Here is a 23482-nt window from a genome sequence, read left to right as displayed (position 1 = left end):
ATCTTACTGCTTGAATCTAAAAATACATTTAATATAATATGCCAGTATTCAGGAAAACATATAAAACAATAAACATATATTCTTGCAGGAAAAAAAATCCCAGTGCTAGAAGAACAGAAAATAGCTGCATTGGACAAAAATAATGCAAAACAAAAGACTTCCATTTACAGCAATGATACATTGTATTTGTTTGGGTTTTTGTTTTTATGAATCCCATGAGCACCTAACATATCTTTTAGACTATTTTGAAATAATTTTAAAAGTAAATAATTTGGTAAGAATTTTTAATAAATTGTTAACCTATGATATGAGTGGCAGTCTGACTAATAAGGATAACAGCATGAACAAATGGTAAGTAAATACAAATCAAAACACATCAAGAAATAAATGTCTGAAAAAAAAACCCCAGCAATGCACCAAGGAATTCTCTGACTTCAAATGCTTTGCAAATACAGATTGAACTTTAGGTGTGTTGTTATTGGTTAAACAATTTTTAATTAAAGATACAGACCTATGTGCTCTTAAATGGATAATTTATGTGCAATGTTATTGTCTCCCAAGGTTTAATTAAATGTTTGCCTTGTGGCTAATCAGCTACAATTAATAAATGAAGCCTATATTCATGTCACTGATAGGGAATGTTAAAATGGCCTCCATTGTAATTTCAGTATCACTTTTGTGTCTGGTTGATGACAACACCTAAATGTTGCCTTAGACTATGTAAGAACAACACATTCTTTTCCTAGACATGACCTTTCCATGCCTTTTCACTCCTGCTACTTTAAGTTATAAACCTGTATAGGTAAGCCTTTAAAATGTAGGTGAGCCTCTACTGGGCACTCTCCCATCTGAACACTGATCCTATATATTGTGGGCTAACAGAACAGGCCAAAGGCAATGCTGGCTGTCACTGACAGTGTTCCAGAAGTCATCTAGAAAGAGAATTTTAGATCTGCTAACCTCAAAAGACATCTGTTCTCTGTGGTTAGCGTGTTGTTTGTTATTTGTTATTTATCATTTACACTGCACTAGTGCACACAGGTCTCAGGGCTGGGCACCATCACATAAAGTGATCTGTTGCCTGTATCAGTGTTTTAGATGTTGCCTGTAATAATAATTGTTGTTGCCTGTATCAGTGTTTTAGATGTGATGCAATCAGTGGGTGTGACCAGAACTAGAAAATTATAATGAAAGAACAGTTTAATAGCAATTAAGTGCAAACAATATTCAGGGACCAAGGGCAAAACTTCGGAGATTCAGCTTACTGGGGAAAAAAAATAATTTATATGCTAGCTGAATATGAGCATCCCTTGCTGGCAGTCTTTGTTATTATCTCAAATCATTTTTTTCACCAATTTAAGCATAATTTATCATACAAGGAACAGAACAGTACAGGATAATTCTACTGTCATCACTTAAGTCATTCATTTTGATTGCACCTCCCTTGATTTAGTTAGATTCTCATTCAGCTACAAGGTATACCACATACAGCATCATGAAATTCACTCAGAGGAGTGTGAAAGACTGTAAATACTGCTGTCTTCCATTAGGATAAAGAAAGGCATAATTAATTGCTGTACAGTAAGAATATTGGCTGCATATTTTGTCTCAGGAAATGAAAACTTATTTAAGAATAACTTATTTCTCTTGGGGTTGTAAAGACATCTTTATCTGTACATCATTGTTCTTTTACCCAGGCTTCCATTTATTACAGAATGAAGACTACACAAACTAATGTATTAGAACTATTTAGCTCAGTTTTTCATGGAACAGCTTGTCCCAACATACACAAGAATAAACAGATAATCACTGACTGAATGTTGAAAATACAGCGGAGTTTTATAAATGTGATTACAGTGGCTTTTTCTCTCAGTTAGTAATACCAGCTCTACACATAAAATATTTTTAAATGCTCTAAAGGATAAACAGTCATAACCTAATTCTGATTACAATTTCCCATTCAATCATGAAGGAGACCTTCAAACTCACTTGCCTGAGGCACTGAGAAGCTCCAGGTCTTTGACGCTCATGAAAGAAAGATAACAATCACTCTTCAAGGGAGAGAGATTTTATTATCCATACCCCGTGGGTTTTTTTTTATCCTTTATCAAACTGCACCTTTGTGGGCCTTTAATTTCTTAATGGGTTGTTTATCCTTTCCCCCATAATTCATGATGATAAGCTAGATGTCACAGAGATATTGTTATGGTGATGAAAAAGTTGTTCTGATGAGCTGAGTCAGTGATGTAGTTTGATTAACTTTTTATATAAATCTTTCTAGACAGCTTTCAAAAGAAGGCCAAACAAGTCAGTTGACACTGTAACAAATGTTTCAGTAGGTGAAAATCCATCTGATGCAGACCTATAAAAATACCTGAAATAAGTAAACAGAACCAGGACGAGATATTGATGGCATAAATTTCATTTTATCATAACATATAAAGTGCATGCTGGGGCACTTTTGTCTATAATGCATATAGAATATAGACCTTACAATGGCATGATATAAAGACTTAAGACTTTTAAGGACTTTTGCAAAGCTGTATTATTTGCAATTCCAACATTCACGATTAAGTTTATTAGGTGCTCTCAGGGAAATGCCAAGAAAATCTATGTACACTGCTGCCTGGTAGCACCCTCAGTGTTGCCCTCCTCCAGTTCCCTTGTTTTGTATTTATAACAGTTTGGCCATTTCTCCTTTTTTTTCTTCATACTTTTCACCATGATACTCTAGTTTTCACCAAGCCTCTCCCTCTTCCCTCCCTTCTAAAGCAAAGGACTGGAGACACTTCAGGTTTGAGGCATTTTTGTATAGTGGACAGGTGGATAAGTAACAGGAAAATCATAACTACCAAGGACCAAAGATGAACAGGCAGGCAGGAATCAAAACACTTATTTTTTTAATGAGCAGCATTCAGGTATTCAGGAGTATCCAGATATGTCCTGGTAAGTTTTGGGCATTGCCACATTTAAGCACAGCAATTTGTTTTCCATGTAACCATTAAAGGTGCACAACATATTTCCTAAGGGTACCAGCTTCTCATAGTGATCGATACATTGCCCTTTTTGACTCTCTAGGTTACATTTTTGAATATCCCAATGTCTGAAATCAATTTTTTTCCAAACAAATTAATTCTTCACACAGTTTTTGCAAAGAGCATCTGCTATAAAATATTGTCTTTCCGTGGACATTATTATTGCTTATAGAATTGGCAGAAACCTGGTCTAATGATAGGAACACAAAAGCGCTAGCAACTGAATTTTTTTTCTATGAACTGACATCCTTTCTCTTCAGGACTTGCAGGCCAAACATTTCTAGGCAAATTAAACTGGTGCTAGAACACAGTATTGTAATAGGAGTTGGTTCCATCCTTAACCACAGAAAGGCTACTGCCTCTTTATATTACTATAGAGATGTAGACTGCCTTTGATTCTCTGCTAAAGAGTGTTCTCTCTAACTTACATATTGTTTGGCATGCAGGATCCTTTGAACACATCTCCATAAAAAAAATTTTTACTTTGCTTCCAAGTAAAATGAATTATATATGTTTAACACAGGAGATGTAGCCATGGTGTAAATGTCTGCTTGTGAAGTACTTCAGATATCATTCCAGAATATTAAGAGTAATTTTAAATCTGCTTGTTTATCTTTTCAGTTTTTACAAGTTTTCTTTGTAAGTTTATGTACAGGATACAAATAATTGTGTCTTTGAAGTGTTTAATCCAAAAAGCCAAATGACAGTAAGTCAAATGCTTTACTGAAGTCAAATTAAATTACATCAATAAGCAAAACCTGCAGCCTCATTAAGACAGCAAAGTCTGATTGCCAGGCTCTATTTTTGTGCCAGGATATAAAGATTTTTTAGCAGGAGCCCATGGTAATTGGAAATGTCTTTCTTCTTTGAAATTATTTGTTAACTGAGTTAACCATATTGTCTATTCCATATTTTGCCCGAACAATGTCACTTTGGTAAACTATTATTATCCCATTTATTCTTTTAAGGTATTAGAACAATACTAGCTTCACCCTCCTTAAAAAAGTCTTAGTATTTCAAGAACTTCTGAATATAAACATTGATAGACATGTTCATTCCAAAAGCTTTAATGGCAGTTTTCTTTCAGTAACTGAACCATTCTCCCTCCTCTTTGAATAGAAAACAACTCTTCAGCATAATTAACAACATATTTACATCAGCTGCTGTCTTCCCAAATGACAGAAAAAGTATGTGTATCTTTAATATTTGAAGTTTGTTACTGATTAAGGTTTAAGCTCTCATGTTCGGGTCTTAATAGGGTCTTCTTACTATTCAGGTCATTTTCTGTATTGTACAGTTGCAAAACCGCTCCAATTTCCTCTTTTTACCTCAGTTGACCATATGTATATTTCCCTCATAACCCTTTACTTGCCACAGCAATTTTCCACAATTCCTACCTTTCAGTGTACACGAATGACACCACATTATTTCTCCAGCTTTGCAGATGTTTGCCTTGTAAACCACCCTGGCTTTTCAGCAAACAAATATTTCTTAGTTGTGGCATTCTGGCTGAGAGGGTATCTGCAATACCACCCTTAAACCACTTCCAATTACTATTCTCCCACTTCAGATTAAATTTCTTCTCCCAACAGACTTACCTTATAATAATATTCACCTTTATAAAATTAGCACTTCCAAAGGATTAAGTGTATGTATTATTGGCTGGGACTTAATTCTGTTTGCACATATCAAATGTGATCAAACCATTATCAGTTATACCTAAGCTATGGCTAATTTTTAGTTCTGCAATCAATTCCTTTTCATCTCACAAGATGAGGTCTAATATAGAATTCCTCTGTGTTGGATGCAACATTTTTTGAGTTAGGAAATTGGCATTTTAAATATTTTGAAATTCCAAGTACATTTTAACTCTGGCAGCATGAGACCTTCAGCATATGTCACTCAGACTGAAATTCACTCACTGCAGCAGTGCTTTCCCTATGTGTTGTAGGTGGGTAAGGCATAGGTCATGCTGTTCTCTAGTGTGATTTGATATCAGCTAAGTACCCTGTCAGCTTCTGACTTATCCACTTGAACATTGACCCATAAACACACAAGATCCTTTGTTTCCGATTGCCATCAACTCAGAAACAGGTAATGACATTTTTAAGTGCTTTCTGTCCACTTGATCCTTCCAAAATAGATTATAGCAATTGATTCTGACATTCCTGTTTTCTGAACAGTTGTAGCAATAAAAACTAGGTCAAATCTGTGCTAAAAAAATGATCTCCTGCCAGTGTCAAGTTTCCAATACAAAAAGAGAAGTCACTGAAAAATCTCTGCTATTTATATTCTGTAACATCCCAATTGAGTTTCTCTTACAGTTTTCATTTGCACTTAGCAAAAGCTCATTGATTCCTTCTCAATATTTCCATTTCTGACCAGTCCCCAGACACCCAAGCAGGCCAGCCCCTTAGAACAGCTCCTTTGTAACAGTAAATTAAGCAGCAAACCCTCACCAACAGAAAGTGAGGACATTTTCCACAAACAAAATGCCTTTATGTTGTCACTTACTCAGAGATTCAGTCTAATGTGTTTTTCTACTTGCTCTTTCCCTTACTCAGAAGTCCTGAAGGACTTCAGGAAGGTTTCAGAGGTCCTGAAAGGATGGAGGGCAACAAAGATGATTCAGGGTCTGGAGCTTACAAGGGTCTTACAAGTAAAGGCTGAGGGAGCTGAGCCTGTTCAGGCTTGAGAAGACTGGGACGGGACCTCATGAAGATCTGTCATTATCTGCAGGAGTGATCCCAACAGGATGGACCAGGCTCTGCTTCGTGCTCTGCTGAGCAATAGGACAAGAGGCAACAGAAGAAACTGATGCACAGGAAGTTCCATCTGAATATGAGGAAGAACCTTTTTACTGTGTAGTGACCACACATCGAAACTGATATTCCAAAGAGATTGTGGCCTCCCTCACAGAGATATTCACGGACCATCTGGGCACAATCCAGTGCCATGTGCACTGGGACAACGCGGCGTAAGCAGGGACGTCAGACCAGATGACCCACTGTGGTCCCTTCCAACCCTAACCATTCTGTGGTGCTGTGCAAGAAGAAAACCTGCTCACTGCAGGTGACCCTTTAGCATCCTGAGAGATTGCCCACACTTCCTTAGGTGTCCATACGATCCTGGCTCTTCGCTTGCCAGCTTCAGAAACTCGCTCAGCTTTGAGGGACGCTCCCGTTTGAGGCAGCTCTTTCGGAGCTCACGTGAGCTCCTGGAAAGCACACCAACACGTCTGGCCGTGCCGATTTCTCACAGCCGCCGCGTTTTCCAGCGTCCAACCCCGCTCTAGTACCTCCCCGAGTCCGCCGGGAAGGGGTGGGACGGTCCCTGAGGGCTCCGGGAGCCCGGCCCTCAGCGCCGCCCGGCCCCAGCGCCGCCCGCCCCCGTCGCCATGGCGAGGCCGCGGCGTCCCGTGAAGGGCCGGGCCGGCGGAGAGCTCGTCCTGCGGCCGCGCCATGAGCCCAGGTCTGTCCCTCGGGGAGCTCCGGCTGACGGGGGCACATTTTATCGGTACTGGAGCCAAGGGCCAGGGTGTGTAGCGGGACAGGTGAAGGCACACGCTGAGGTGTCCCTGAGCGGTGGTCGGTGACAGCCAGGCAGCAGCGGATGACGGCTGAATTCCCAGAGCCGCAGGGACAGAGGCATTGAGAATACGGGTCCGGCTGAGGCCGTGACCTTGTCCAGGTCACTTGGAACAAATAGCATCTATCACGCTGGCTGTAGATTTCAAAAATGTATTGTTCATTTTTATTTTTTTAATCAATTTACACTATTACTTTCAGTGTAATACAGCAGCGTGCCAGTAAGTCTGTCCTGTCACATTCTGATGTCCCTTTATCTTATGAGGTGCCAAGCAGCAGCAGATATGCCCACAAAGACAGCCGTGTCGTGTATCCATCCCTGCTTCTTCGCCTCCTTCCCAGGGAGGGAAATCCTCAGCCTCCAGTTAATACCTCAGAAAATGTGTAGGAAGAGCAAAGGGGCAGCCAACAGGTTTCCCAAAAGGTGCCGGAAAAGGCACCATTGCTCTCAGCTATCAGCTGGTGTTTTACCTTCAGCTTCAGTGCACCTTGGAGCAATTACAGTCCATGGGGAGATCCCCTCCACTGTGGGATTAAGTGAAGCGCTTCTTTAGAAACAAACTGCACCACCTCATATTTTGCTGAATTCTGTGGGTTCTTGATTAAGTAAGTGGCTTAGACTTTATAATAAAGGAGCAAGATGTAAAGTGGACTTTAAATGACTAGTAATGAAATTTACATGACTGAAATAGCATGGGTTTCAGAAGGATGTGTTGCTGGTGCCTTCTGTCATGTGTCTGTGGTTGTAATTTACCTGTAAGAATTAGTTACCTTGGAAATGAGGGAAATACACTCTACATGTCACTCTGAAAGCAATCTCCCACATCTAAAGTAGAAGTTCAGTTTGCATTATTATGAAGCACCTTTTTTTTTCCTCTCCCAAGCTTTGAGTTTGAAATAGAAGCCAGGGCAGTATTTTAGTCCTTGTGAGACAGAAACATACTAAGAAAAATGTCTGCATATGTGCCTGATGTGAGACCTGTGTGTCTGATAGCCTCTTTTCCCATAGATTTTATTTCTGTGGGTTGGGAACGTGGAGCGTGTGAGCCAGCAAGGACTTGTCATGTACTCCAGCCAGGTGCTTTGTGGCAGTCCCCAAATTACAGCTCCCTATCAATAGCTTTCCATGGCTGCAGTGGCTCTGTGGGGCCACTTCCCCACAGAGCAGCTCAGCTGCTTCCCCCCTTTTCTGTCCCATAGCTGCAGTCAGCCCCGCCTGCCTTGCCAAATTCCTCAGCCTCCACTGAGGCATGACTGTGTTCATTTTCCCACTTAATACCTCATGACAAAGAAGCTTGTACAAAGCTTTGCATCTTCTCTGGGCTTCAATATTGTTGTTCCAAAGTCAATTACTATTTCTGACTGAATAGCATCTTCCTAAAAAGAGGATTTACTTCCTATGTAGTTTTTGTATACAAACCTGTCATTCTGTCTGAGAAGTGTAATCTTTTATAGTGATGAATTACCCATATGTTTTTTGTTCTATTGATTTTTTTGTTTTCTAGGACACACTTCTGTTAAATTTTGCTGCCTCTAATTGCAGACCAGTTTATCTATAAATAATACCTATTTTCTTTCTGTAAAAAAATGTTATCATTAGTATGAGGCCCCAAAAGAATGACTTAGGAGAGATATCCTATATTGTCATCCTTTCAAACTATAATTCTCCTTATTATTCAATTCTAAGTAGCACAATTTAAAAAATTACTTCAGTATAACCACAGCAAAATACTGCATCAATGAAATGTCTTTTGATCCCAGAAAGGCTTATAAAATATCTGCTAGTCATTTGTTACTGATCATTCAGTAACACATTGATTCATATCTAATACCTATTTCCCAAAAAATAAATTTCCTTTCACTAAATGTAGCAAATAGTTAAATTCCTTCCCCCCCTCTTATTATATTCTGTTTTTCCATCCCTATTAAAAGTTTATGCCTTCAGGCCTACCAGCAGGGCATGCAATACCTACATTAAACCAAATTTAAAAGTAAGGGTGCTCCTGCTGCTAACGTCCTCAGATCACAGACATGCAAAATGAAGGAACTGGCAGTTGAAACTTTAATGGTAGGAAGTGTAGACTGAATACTTGGGGAAAAAACACAGTAGCTCTATATGACAAAAAAGTCCTATTAGCATTTATGTACTTCAAGATGACAAGCTAGACGATTCTGTGAGGCTTTTGGCTTTTGTTTTAAGTAAAACCCTGTGTTGTAAGTATAGCATTACTTACAATTTTTTCCTTCAAAAGCTTGTTTCTAGTATGATTATGTAGGATTTTGAACATTAACACAGTGCCTGTCATTGCTTTGCACCTTGTATATTCCATCATCTATCCATGTTGTGTATTAACTTAAAATATTATCAGTACTTGGACCTAGATAGCTTGAGGAAGTAAATGAGATAACTCAGGGGAATCCCATGCAGATAGGTATTGGTACCTGAATCAGCTGTCCCTATGGAAATCAAAAGCACCTCAGAGAAAGAGAAAAACCCATGGAAAGTTAAATAATGACCATTCCTTTGTGTTATGTCCTACTGAAGTAATGCTGCGATTTGTGTGGAACTGGAGTTGGGTTTTAATGCACTGGAAATAACAGAGAGTGGCCTGGGAAGCAGCACAAGAAGGAAAAGAAACAGTATTGCTGTGAAGGGGTTGTTTCAAGTAATGTTGGTTTTGTTTGTTTGTTTTAGTTAAAATGAACGTGTTGCCTCAAGCAGTCATCCAAAGCCCAGGGGAACATCCCAAGTTCATAGAGCAGCCTCTTTGCCCCCCATTAGACTTTGCAAGGTAGGTAGCTCTTCTCTTTCAAAGCATCATTTTTGCTGTGAACAGCTTCAATCAGCTGTGCCGAGGTGACAAATTATGTTTGCTCTTTTGCAATATTTAAAACTACGAAAATCGTAGGCAAGGAAATTCTCTCTTTGGAAAGTTCCACAATTAAAAGAGAAAAAAAATTAAGGTGTCTACTGGATTAAAATGGATTTCTTGTTAACAACTGAGTGATTTAAAATTAAATAGGAGGCAACTTACAGGTGAAGTAGACTCCTTTTGTACACTTTATGAAGTACTATGAGTCATTATGGAAACACCAGAGAAAAAAGGATAAAGTAGCTTGTAAAAGGCAAGTGACAACCTCTTGAAGAAAAGAAATGGTGTCTTTTAGCAAATGCCATCCTCGTCTCAATTCTTTAAAAAGAAACAGTGTCCATTCCAAGTCACAGTTTCTTTTCTTCACATTGATTAATCAATTAATTAATTTTAATGTTTTTAATTCTCATTGCATATAGGAAGCCATAATGATTTTCCTGAGTTGATGGAATTTCCTAGTGTATTTTTTCCTATTACCTGCCCATGTTTTCTGTGTTACTACTATGCTAGCATCATCAACAATAACAGCCAGGGTGAGATGAGTACTTGTTATTTTTAGTAAGCTCAACTCTGTATGATGGATGACCATGTTTGTAGTTGCATCAGCCAATACAGGTTATTACAGAACTTTGTAATACAGGAATTAGTTTGCAAGTTTTTGCTTATGGTTTTTTTTCCCCTTGGCTGTAGTTTTCTTTAAGTCTGTGGGTTTTACCAATCAGAAGTCAGAAATGCATACTTTGGCTACAAGGCAGGGGCCATTTTAAATTGTAAATGATTCTAAGGGGTTTCTTCCTGATTTTTTAAAAATTTATTTATTAAGATACCCTTGTAAAGACAATGGAAAGGCATCAGGCTTTCCTTTATTTCATTTTGAGATGCTTTTTAACTGCAGTGTGGATTGAATTGCAGCAAGCTGATAGGAATTTGCCTGTTGTAGTTCACTGTTTCAGTTGGGAGTTTTGACTTTCTCTCCCTTCTTCCAAAGATCTTCCTAAATGTTGATTATTCTGGTGTGAAAATTTTGATATTGAATACATTTTGGTGTCGATTATAAGTGAATTTTCATGGCAATATCCATAAGGTGTACATCAGCAGCAAATCCTGTGGATTGTGTTAAGTGCAGCCTCAAAGCACAAGCCTTTGCTGCTCAGCAGCAGCAAATTCTGGAACAAATTTAAAGGCACTAGTTGTGAGGGATGTTTTCACTGTTACATTGTTTTAAATACATATATGTCAAAATATCTCTGCTTTGCTTAGCTATTTTGTTTTCATTTAAATGAACTTTGTGAAGTGTCTTCAGTATTCTCAGAGCAATAAGCAGCGTGATGCTTATAATAGCTAACATTATGAAAAGAGTTTACTCTCATCACTGTAATGAAAGACAGCAGTGTAATACAGACAGACAAAAAGCAAAGTATTGGATTTATGTGGAACACTAATGCTGAATTTCTTTTATCTTTGAGTGATTAACTAGACAATCTTTGTGCTCTTTCTCAGAAGGATAAAAATAAATTCACATTACTTTTATAAAGATAACATCCTCTACAGCTGGGATATCAGATTCTATTTATATACACCTCATGGTCAGTAAGTGCATATTAGCCTTTCCAGGCATCTCGTGTGTATCAGAGTGGAGATGCAAAGATATGGTGGCTGAAGTGAGAGGTGAAATGGTGCACAGTTCATATTTTAAACCTAGATCCACACATCCGGAAATTTGCTCTTTATTTTGATGGCCTTTGGATTATCCCCTCAGTGGAGCACCTTTTGCACTATGCCACTCAAACTGTTGAAAGACAGGAGCAGTATTAAAAGATTGCATTGCACCAAGGAAAACATTCTGAGTTGGATTTGGGAATTGTTTTCCTGATTTGCTTTTGGTTTTAATTTTGAAGAAGCTAAATATGAAATAGATTGGACCGCTCTGGTCTATACTGATAATACAAAAATGTACACAGTCCTGATTTAGGAAACAGTTTAAATATGGATAGCTTAATCAATTATTACTGATTTAGCTAATACACAATTTTTTCTAGTTTAGACAGAAATATCAGATAACCAGATCCCCTGAGAGCTTATATCACCTCTTTTTTCTTTCAGAAATGAAGATTTGAACTATCTACAGACCAAAAAATTAAAAATATATTTGTATGTGCTTATAGAAGGTCTGATCTATTACTTTGTCAATGTTTCAGTGTTTAGCTGTACTCGGCGATGATAATATATTATACGTGATGCAGAAGTCTATGTTAGCACCTTACAGTGTTTCTTTTAATTTTTTTCATTTAAATTTAGGATTCATTTGATCAAAGACAAAGATGCCATAGATGATTATTTGGCGAAGAATATCAAAGGAGTGTCAACACAAGAAGCTGCTGCGTAAGTTGGCTTTTTCGAGGCATTTTAACATCCATAAGTTTATTGTTTCCTTTGTTTCTAGTCATCATAGTAATTTAAATTTAAAGTTCCCTAGGCCCTACCCTTTTTAGTGGAACTTGGCATTTAAAAATTGAAGTTGATATTAAATAATGATGTTTCATTTCTCCTGATGTTAAATATATCAAAGCATTTATCTCCTTGGTTTTACTAATTTGTATATTTACCAATTAGATCAGATTTGTAACATTATTGTTAAGATCATGTCAGTAATTATATTGTGCTGCCTTTTTTTTTCTTTTCCCTTCTCTTTTTTTTCTGAGCTTTTGTGAAATATCTCCTTTGGGGTAGGAGCTGAGTGTACCGACATACACGTTCTTGTAATTTTGAATTACTATTTAGCCAAGCCCAAGTGCTGACTTCTGTGGTGAAGCATTTAATACCCCATTAGTTATTTAAGAACCCAGTGAATGAAAGAAATCTAGATAACTTTTGATTTCTTACAGCTGAGGTATTTACATTTAGAAGTTACAAGAGACTATGACTGACTTATTCTTCTGGAGTCTTTTAACAGATCTGGGGTTCAGCACCATCAAAATTAATGAAAGAATTCTAACAAACTGGATTGCTGGTTGCTAAAGTGAGCTGATTTATTTATTTCAATATTTAAATAATAAAAGGATGCATATACAAGGGCTCTAGGCACCTTAACAATGAATATTGCAAGATCATCCTTGCAGCATAAAAACATTCTATCAGTCAGACAGGAATTCCACCATCTAGTTTCTTGCAAAATATGCTTCTTTTCTCCTTCCTAGCCTAAGAATGTGCCTGCAAACCTTCCCTAAAAACTTGCACATTGAAATATAGAAAATTACTGCAAGTATCAGACCTCAGGGAGCAAGCACAGAAGTAAGCACCTTCCCTTACTATCCCCTTGGTTCCACATCACCTGTGGAACTGGCTGCATTGCTCATTACACTCCAGCAATTGTCACAGGCTGAGTTGCCTTCCCAGGGAGCTGTTTCAGTCCTCAGCCCCAGTGGATTTCTACACACCATGCCAGGGACACAAGTGTTCTCTCTGAGGTGATTACACAGGAGGTCACTGCTATTTTAGGAAGGCCTTGGGGCTTCAAAGTGCATTTTACAAACAAACAAAAAAACAATGCAAAAGACCTCCTAAGTGATGTTTTTATATCCAAACCCTGAGTCTGAACATTGTGGAAAAGGAAACTAGCAAGGACATCCACAATGAAGTAAGAATTTTATCATATGTTCTGCAGTACCTACCCAAAGTGGAGTTCCCTTAACAGTGTTGTAAGAGGCTGTTTTTCCAAAGTTACCAAAGCCTCTTAGAAGATTATCTGAAGAAGATTAACTGAAATATCGTATGTATTCTGGTGTATTCCTATGGAGATTTTTAAAGTACCTACTTTAAAAGGTTACATTCATGTTCTATGCATTTAATTCTCTTGGAATTTTAGCTTTTGATAATAAGTCAGCAGTTACGAAATTTCTCTCTCTAGGTATAATTTACTAATGCTAATGCTCTTCTATAACCTTGATAAAATTATTTGAGAGCAAACAAAAAGTAGCAAACTAACTACACAGTTACATTAGTACTAAGCTAATCTAGTTAGAAAATACTAAATGCATCAAATGTAATGTAAAACAAATTTATTAAGTAAGGCAATGCCATGTCTGTAAATGATCTTACTGAAATCAGCGTAATGCCTGGTATGTCTCAGCAGGCAATGGGTATTATTATTTTAAAAATATGAGAGATGGCTTGTAATATACTGTGTAGTTTTTCAATATTGTTTCCATTCCAGAAGCAGATTATTACACTTCTTTATAAAAGGACTGAACTTCCTTCCTCTAACATATAAATATCTGTACTTTTGTTTAATATAGAGGTTAACTTAATATGCCAGTGATTATTGCATCAAGACACATTCTTGTAGCCACACTTCTCCTTAATATGAAACACCCTTTTTTAAAGTGTACGTTAGGCAAACAACAACTTAATTATCTTCTAAATAAAGGAGTGTATAGGTAGTGTCACATTTATGGAAAAAAAGCTATATTCTTTAACATTTTCCCCTAAAATTCTATCCTTCACAATATTCCTTAAAATTGAGATGAACTATTGAGGGAAAAAGGTAGCAGTTATTCTTGTATTGTAAAATATTGTCCTGTGTTCCAAACTTCAGCAAAAGAGAAGAATTCCATTAAGTGTGTTCATGATATAACCTCTTTTTTTTCTGTGGAAAAATAAGGAGATGTTTTTCATTTTTTTTCTTTGTAATAATTTTTTGTCCCAGGTAGATATGACAGACAAGGGAGAAAAAAGAGTGCTTAAGAAAGATAGTACTTTAATTATATTAAAACAGGATATTGCTTTGTTTTTTCATTGATTTTGTTTTGCTTCCTTCTCAAAGATTTAACTTGAAATAAGAAGTGAATGTGGTGCAAAGATCTAGAAATGGAAAAAAAGCAAAAGTTTGTTAATGCAGAATGTGAGTGCTTTCTTGCCACAGAAGCAGGCTTTATGGAGAAGTTGGCTGGCTCCTGTGGCCTTCAGTGTGCTTTCCTTGATACCTTCTGTTCTTAGTCCTGACTCACCAAGTCATTACCAGCTCAAAATCAAATTGCAGTCAAAATTAAAAATAGTTCATATGACTGAACTAAGAGTCAAGAAGTTCATGATGAACTGTGAAGTTAAGCATTTTTCATTAAGAGATTGATTTCAGGATTGAATCTTCAAATTAATTTAGAGCCTAAAATGGGCCAGAATTTGATATTATCATTCTTGTTTCCTGATCTTTTTGTCAGGGCCAGAAAGATCAAGTAACAGTTCTGTCCTCTTCATACGAATGAAAATTGCCTAAAGAGGAGCACGTCATCAAAAAAGAGTTGAAGACTATAAAGAGAAACTTTGAAATGTATTTGATTAGAGGAATAGCTTTGTTTAGCTGTAACTATAAAAATAATTACATTAATGATGTTACTACATGTATTTTAAATACATTTGAGTTGAATGATGGAGTTCTACAGTCCTTAAGGCTCTGGTGGTCAAATGCAATCCAAATTGTTATACAGAAATAGTGAAGGTTTACCTAGGTATGCAGAAAATTTGTATTTGCATTTTCTGTCTTGTGAGTGATGGATCAGTGTGTTATGGAAAACTTGCTTGATAAATCTGTGTCAGTAAAGACAGGCTCTGAGATGGATTTTTTGAGGCAGGAGACAACATTCTCTTACATGCATTCTGTCAGATGTTTTTGAGATACAGTGGGCTGTTCTGCTTAGAATTCTCCAATGGCTGGCCCACTTTAGGATTAGCTGAAACAGAAAAAGGCAAAGGCTTTAATTCTCAGGTGTTCTGTGTCCCCCAGAGCAGTTATTGGCCATCTCTGCCAATACTGGGAAGGTGGATCATTACTACTTTACAGATTGTTGACTGCAAAATGGCACATAAAAATTCTGGTCTAGCAGTATGAGTGATGAATATAGGGAAGCATAGCTTCCTTAAACTTCCTGCAAAAAGAGCAGAGAGACTTTCACCCAAGTTTAACTGATTCAGGTTAATAAGAAAGTTTGTTCTGTATTTTCATCATAGCCATGATGGACTAGTAAGCCTTACTGTTAGACCTTGTCCTTTGTTTGTAGGCTATTTCAATCATGAGAGTTTCAATACTCAGGTTTTTATTTATTTGCTTCTTTATCTGTCTGTGGTCTGGTATTTTGCATTGAAGGACAAGTGCTTAAAGGAGGCTGAATACAAATAGCTGATTGGGGATTTGATTAACCCATACTTTTAGTAGCTGTTACCTCTACCACATAAATTAATAAGGTGTCTTCTTTGGTTACTCAAAAAATAGATGGGGACCTTTTTTTCATGGACATCATATTGCCATGTTGTCTTTTTCACTACCTGAAATTTTTACTGGGGCTTCCCAATTTGAAGGGGCTTGGTCTCGGCATGGGGGTTTTGTGTTGTAGGGTAGATTGACCATTTCTCTATTAGTAAGTGAGGCTCTTGAGGGAGAGAAGAGGAGCAATACCAAGAAAAAGGGTAAGGAAAATATCTTGTTGGTATGGGATTAAGGCAAGGAAGGACAAGGTGCATCTGCTATTACTAGCAAGCTTGCAAAAGGCAATTTGGGATGTAGACAGATAATATGTAGGAGCAGATTCTGCTTTTCCTGTGTATTTCAGCCCTTGATTGGACAGTATTTGGTTCCAGTGATGCATTGCTGTGAGCTGCTTCCATTTCTTCTGTGTACAACATTGTGGAGACGGAGGTAGGCAAGGTCAAGGAGATGGCAGCAAAGAGAGGAAGAAGTAAACTTCTTTCCCTTTCACGTTCAGTCCTACCAAGACTTTGCTGCTCTTCCTCATGTCAGTCTTTGGACAGGACCTGTAAGCACCTTATGGCCCTCTTTGTTCACATTACTCTGGTTGAAAACTGGTGGAATGTTGTGCAAACTCATTTACATTTTATGAAGGTATTTCTTCACTTTTAGATACTAAAAACTATAGAAGAGGGTAAATCAGAACCAAAGAAATTTATCCTTTCATGGTAAAAGAAATTTTAAATTAAGGCACTCTGTCCCAAACTCCCTGCTGGTTGTGGAAAGGGAGATGGCACAAGTCACTTAGTGAGCTAGATGATAAATTTTAAATTCCTTTCACAATATTATTTAAATATGTATTTTTTTCAGTCTGAATAATTCCTAACAATCTCGCTTGCCATGACCACGATTCAATGTTTATTAAACAACTTTCAAAAAGAGATTTTAGAACTTAGAGGCACGCATTCTTTTTGGTCAAATGAATGATCTCTGTGAATTTTGGGCCTGATAAGCATATTATTTAGTGTAATTAGGCAGTGATCTGAAGAACAGAACTGTGTAGGAAGCAAATGGTTTGCCTTTCCTAAAGAAACTTCTCTGTGCGTTTGTGTAATGTGGAAGATTTTTCTTGAAGAGGTTAAAAAAAGTTCTAATCAACTTCTGTACATTATGTAGAACTTCATTTTCTAAACTCTGCAAAAGAAAGTTTCATATTTAATGGGAAATCATGAATTATTCCATTTATTATCTACTTCCTCCTTTCAAAGACATGATCTGGATAAAAGGCGGGGTGAATAATTTCAAAAAATACAATACATTTTTAATGGGAAGGTGCAAACTACAGATTCTCATGACTATTAGCAAGTATAGAGGAAACAGAATTTTACTTGCAAAAACTCATCAAACTCTTGCAAAGATAAAATACATGACATACTTTAATAAAGAAGAACACAGTGAGCTGAAGTTTTTCTTTTTTTATGTAACTTGTTGTTTTTACTAAGTTTGGTCTTACAGTTTTTTTGTGCTTTCATTTCTTAGTAGTTCAATAATATTTATTACTGAAGATAATGTATGAGCAATACATAACTGACTTCTATTTTTAAAGCACTCCATAAAGGTGAAGCATCTGTAACACACAAAAAGAGGCTGAGATAAAGATTGTCTAATCTGCCTTGGTACAGTCATGACTTCCTAATAATTTTCACTGTGAATCCTGCATTGTGTAAAATCCTCGCCTTTCCTTTCTTCTTAATCTCTGTGTGGTCTATTTGTCCTTATCCTACTGAGTAAATTCAGCTGGGGACTTGAATAAGAGTTCTCCTAGACAAAAGCAAAAGTACTGTGGAAACTGTTCATGTCAATACTGTGATAAATGCAGAGCCTTATATAGGGTTTTATGAAATTTTGTAACAGCAGCTTGAGAGGATTCAGAAAGTAAATAATTATCTTTATCTGTCCTGCACACTGTAAAAGAAACTCGCAGAGAAATGTAACAACTGCTTTGATATCATGCAAGTCAAATGGAGAGGATTCCAAACTCACATATTTCTAGCTCTCAGACCATCAGGTCAGCTTTGAAATAAAAGAGGGATGTTGAGAAATACTTCATTTTGATAAATAGTAGTCCATAAAATATGGTTGGAATTGCTTTTGGTTAAGAAAGAAAAGTGGAAAGATTAATGAAGATAATGGTTTTTTTGTATTAGTCTGGAAATAATCACAGGTGTGTGTACTTTTGTAAGATGAACATTTTTATAAGGGTAGAACTTTTATCTTTAGTTTTAGTGTTTTCTTTGCATTTATGTTTAGGGACAGAATGTTTCAAAAGTTATTTGCTAAATTTTATCTCCATTTTCTGGGTTAATGAGGATTCTTAATTATTACAGTGCTTACATTCATTTTAAAACACTTTTTATGTGTCATCCTTTGATGTTTATAATTGATTAATTTTTCATTTTATGTAGCTTTGAACAAAAGGAAGTGAGTTCAATATATGTGTTCTTTGTGGGATCCTACTGACAGGGTATGCATCTCCCTTTGATTGCATGATTTAGGTTAAAGTGTGGTTTGACAACAATCCAGTGACTGAGGCAGCAGATGAAAAACACTGCATTGTTAAAGCTGAAAATTCTTGTACCTATATATATATATATATGTATATATATATATATATATATATAGTATAAAGTACCTACACCTCTTTTTTAATATATGCTTGATTTTCATCTTTCTTTTAATAGTTCTGGATACATAGCTTCATAAATCTTTTCTTCTTTAAAAAATCTGTATGGTTACAAGTCAATTCCAAGTGCTGTTTTTCCCTCTCACGATGTGTACAAATTGTCATGCAATAATTTTTATTTATAATTAGAATACAGAATCCTTTTTATAACATTTTGGGAGTTTGTGTATTTTTTTAATAGGATATTAGCTATTTCAAGTTTGTACTTTGGAATTAAAAAGCACGCACCCCACCCCAATGTAATTTAACACTCAGCCTCAGTAGTAAAATATTCTGAAGTGTAAGCTGTCTATTACTGCTTAATGGCATTTACTGTACTGTCATATCTTTTTTTAATGAGATTACTATAGTCTACAATTTAACATATTACCATGCAGTAAATATTTCATTAAAAGAAAAGTATTTAAACGGACAATCTTTAAAGCAGGATTAAAGAGGCTGTGCCCTGATGCAGTTAAATACCTTTGTATCTGTAGCAGTATGTGGTACTGAAATGTGCTGAGTGTCTGGACCATACAAGAGCTTGACTTACCAAAATACTTGTGTGAATATATTTTCCCAGAGAATTGGGATAGCACAGGACTTGGATGTATTTTTGAGTTAGCTGTGTGCTCACCTTTGGTGGGTTGCAGCCCAGGGACGTGGCAGTGTAGACAGCAGCAGTGTGAGTACAGGGGCTGACACCACTGGAACCTGGGTGCTAAAGGCAAATCCTCACCTTCCATATTTGCCAAGTGTTTGCATGAGCACTTTCTGTGTTCAACAATTCCCTGCACAAAATTTAGCTCATTTTGGGCATGGGTTATCAACAGTGTTACAAAACTGTTCTTAGTTTTTGGCTGTCCAGCTATAATTAAATAATAATTCCTCTTTCAATTCCTAGGAAGAGCAGCCTGAATTTATAAATTCTTACAGCATATTTGGCTTTTTTGTATTTTATGTACTATATTTGTTTTTACTTAATGCATAGATTTTTCAAATTTTAGGGAGGAAATTTTGATATTCCCATGTTTATGATGTGGTTTTTTTACATATAGGTTAAGCAAAAAGTAGCTAAGTATTCACATACTTTATGTAATTTTAATTTTCTTGTAGATTTATAGACAGGAAATGGGGGGGAAGTAAAATAAATTTGTTTAAATAAACATAAGCAAAAATATCTTTATTATTTTTTTATAATTTTGTGATGCTTATCCAAGGCATTTGTATCAGTCATTGGCTTGCCAACTGCAGAAGGAAATCCCAAGTGGACGAAACCTATTTGAATACAGTTTTTAAACATTATAATAATTGGTAGAGTAATTATTTTACACTGGAAGTATACTTTAATATTTTATATACTATCGTTTAATCCATGCCATTTTGTTTTTTTACAAAATGGGATTGCTACAGTACAATACAACTACTACTTGTATTGTAATCAGCAGCTGGAATTAACTGGAAATACTAATTAAGCCCTACAAAATCAAAATATATGAAACCTAATATTATATATATATATATATATATATGTATATATATATATATATATATAAATCTGCCATCTGAAAATAGTAGTCTTCTGGAGTTATTTTGCATGTCTGTAATTTACCTCATCAGACAGGGGGCATAGAGAATTAAGCTCCTGATAAATGATTCTGTTGTGCTATACTGACTGTTTTGATTATTTCTAACACGAGTTCCTGCCTCTTGGCCTCTTAATTCCCTTTTTCTGTCCTCTCTTTCAGTTTAAAGGGTAGAATGCAAATAGCCTTATTGTGGAGGATTTTAAGTTAGAGGGAATGCTGTGAGGTGGAGTGCTGATCTCCCAGCATTGCTTAAGGGTCTTGTTAAAGTGCAATACCATAATATAGGAAAGTCCTTGAGACTGGAACAACAGTGTAATTTCATTAATCTCACAGAACATTGCAATTTATTATTCTTCCACTGGTAAAGACAGATTAGAATCAGGTTTCCGTGATTTCTCAGCACGACTCGAGATTGTTTTGTAATAGCAATGATAATGCAAAAAGAAATTCATATAAGAAAATAACTGAAGTAGCTGTATAGATTAGGAAAAAATTTAAATATCTGTAGCAATATCTGAGTACACTTTTAAATTAAGCACAGTGTTAACAGCAGTGTCTTTTCAAGCTCACAGATCCTCATTCAGTAAGTAGCTCCTTCCACCCATCCACAGGCACAAAATCGTCACCTGTACCAAGGTGCTGCTAAAATGGCTGCTTTAACTTTTGGTCATTTATTTGGTGCTGAAAACTCCTGTGACACACAACCCCCATCATGACACAGATACTCTCGGAAGCTTCACAGAATTTTTCAGCACTTTCTGATGCAACACTGCATCACAGTAACTGCTGGTGTAGGACCAGATCCACCTGGAGCTCACTGCCTAGCCTGTGTAAATAAACATTTAGCAACATCACGGGGTAGCAGCAAGGACAGAAATGAGTGCACAGGCAGAGGATCGGGGGATTCTTAGAATCAGCTGGCTCTCTGGTAAGTGGTGTGGTTCTTATCTGTTGAGTTTCATGGATGAGAAAAGCAAACCAAATCTGCTTTAAATTAAAACCCGATTAATTGGTATCTTTGTTTTAACCATAAATACACAGAGGCGCTCCAAATTTCATTTTAAAATAGTTTGCTTTAAAAAAAATCCATCTGAAACCTTTTTCTCTGGCATGATGTCATGATCACGCCAGGGGAGGGAGGACTTTGGGTTTGCAGTCCCATCACATTCAGTTTTAAAATGAAACCCGGCTGACCTTGCAGAGCTGTCTGCTCACTCTGGTGCGACACATTCCATGGCTTGCAGGCGACCGTGCGGGCCAGGCGAGCGCCGTGGTGGCCCCTCGCCCTGTGCCGGGGCACGGCCGGGCCCTTTGTTCTGCGCCGGGATCCGCGCATCCTGCCTGCAGTTTCCCACATTTCCAGTAGATGCCCCCAGAGACCATTAAACCCTGGGAACGGCTCCGCTCCGAGCATAGCAAAGGGCCGGCACTCTTCCCTCATTTCGCTCCTGGAAGTAACATAATTGTTCAAAGGAAACCTCAAGTCAGCGCGGACGAATGCAGAAAAACAAACTCGCTTGTTTAACAATACATCATCATTTATTAGGTAGCAAGGTTCAAAAGTGTTTAGTGTAAGGTTGCTTATCAATGTAGAAACATACTACACTAATGCTAACAGTGGGATTTTATAAAATAAATCACAGAATCATAGAAAATCCTGAGTTGAAAGGAACCTTAGGTATGATGTTTTTTGATATTGATATTAGAAATGAAGTGATCTTTAGTTAACTCAAAACATGAGTTATTCTGCTAACCTCAGATTTTACATGCTGCATGACATCATAAAGAGCAGGATGGAAAGTGTTTTGAGGATTGAGGATTTATAGTTTATCTCAAGGTGTCATGAAAAGTTTACTGCTCTCACCTACACCACACCTCTTTTCAAAAGAAGTGTTTAATAGGGGGAAAAAAGGACCCTGGAATTTTCATCTGGAAACACTTTGATAACAGTAACTATTGTAGATTTCATTGCAGTGTCAAGCTCTTTTTTTTTATGTGATACCATTTATCCCCATAAGACCATTAATCTCTTGCCCAATTTTACTGTTTGTGTGTGATCAGTCATTTATAGCTTATATATTACAGAAACTTAAGGAAACAATAGTATTATTACTGTGTGCTTTGTGCATTAAAACTGACATGACTTTTATGCCACTAAATTTGAAGGGTTTTACAGTAGATAGCTTCATTGCTTGTGTGCTAAAATCACTCCTCTTTGCCTCAGAAAAATGTGCTCTGCAGAGTAGGATTACCTCAGCATTATTTCAATTTCTCCATTAATTGGGATGGGATTTATTAAAACACTCTTGACACTGTTTTTTAAAAATGACATGTTTTACTATATGCTTTGTTTTCCTGTACTGGTTTGCTAATAATGCTTTCTTGTGGGGAAAATGTGCTTTGATTTCAAGTAAAATACATCAGTCTACAGAAAATAACATGGACACAGTTTTTCTATTTGTATGAATACCAGTTCTGTGCCCAGTGAGTGTTAAAAATTACCTGAATGACATTTTGGGTAGTGACTGCTGAGATCTTTCAGCAGTATTTCCTTGTTTACTTCCAATACATCTCCTGATCTAATACATGTACACACACAAACATATATCCCATTGTATAAATAAGCAGGCATGTGTGTGCCTGCTATGCAAATTGTTATTCCACTTCTCTGAGTTATATTACTGTAGAATTCAGTCCTAGGCCTTTGGAAGTTGGTAGGAATTTTTTAACTATACTCTTCAGCATTTTTTGAGATTACATAGAATTTTTAAATAGTAAAAAAAAAAAAGGTATTCCATATAAAAAATAGAGAATACACTGCATGGTATTAGCATAGTATCTTTACAGTATTTTCAAGCTATATAATGTACATTTGGTATATGTCAAATATATTCTAGCAAATGAAAACTTAAATGTTTAAACATATTTTTCATATACTTTTATAAGATAAATGTTGCAAATTTTTATGGTGCAGAATAGTTATATCTTTTCCCTTACCTGTGTGAGAAATGTGTGATTTTCAATCTCAAAAAACATCCATTTATATATTAAACACAAATTCAGTACTGTCTGGTCTAAATTGTATCAGGACGATTTAATATTTTTATGCTCAGTTCTGCAACTGAAATGTGAAAAGTACATGTGAAGGATTAATGTGCATCTGTGTAGTAAGATATTTCATTTAATTATGTCAAATATGAAATAATGCAGCTTATTTGCTTCCTACATCTTACATTGCTGTCTATTTTGTTGACATCGAGCTAAGAAGTTTTTCACATCACTTCCATCTTATCAACATTGTTAAAGAATTGCAGTAGCTCTTTTTAAGATCAAATTATTAGTCTCATTTGGCTATTATTATTATACCTGAATTTATTACATACACTATAAATCTCATTTTTCAGAATTCCATATTTATTTTAAAGCTGAGATAATATG

General features: G+C 36.5%; 1 protein-coding gene across 5 annotated transcripts in view; it reads left to right on the top strand.

The window, feature by feature from the left end:
• The first annotated feature begins 6373 nt into the window (after nucleotides 1-6373).
• TTC29 (tetratricopeptide repeat domain 29) overlaps nucleotides 6374-23482 on the top strand; it is a 112791-nt gene continuing 95682 nt past the window's right edge. For 3 of the 5 annotated variants that reach the window (XM_068187803.1, XM_068187802.1, XM_068187799.1), the window contains exons 1-3: nucleotides 7545-7700; nucleotides 9318-9414; nucleotides 11794-11877. In XM_068187803.1, coding sequence (XP_068043904.1) covers nucleotides 7574-7700; nucleotides 9318-9414; nucleotides 11794-11877 — 308 coding nt within the window. In that variant the 5' untranslated portion in view covers nucleotides 7545-7573. Of the gene's footprint in view, nucleotides 6507-6704; nucleotides 6844-7544; nucleotides 7701-9317; nucleotides 9415-11793; nucleotides 11878-23482 lie in introns of those variants that run through there. The other 2 variants (XM_068187800.1, XM_068187801.1) reach the window with 2 other exon arrangements.

This window comes from Anomalospiza imberbis, chromosome 4, assembly GCF_031753505.1.
Source record: "Anomalospiza imberbis isolate Cuckoo-Finch-1a 21T00152 chromosome 4, ASM3175350v1, whole genome shotgun sequence".
NCBI lineage: Eukaryota > Metazoa > Chordata > Aves > Passeriformes > Viduidae > Anomalospiza > Anomalospiza imberbis.
Note: the sequence above shows the minus strand (reverse complement) of the source record. Positions and strands in the feature narration are given on the sequence as shown.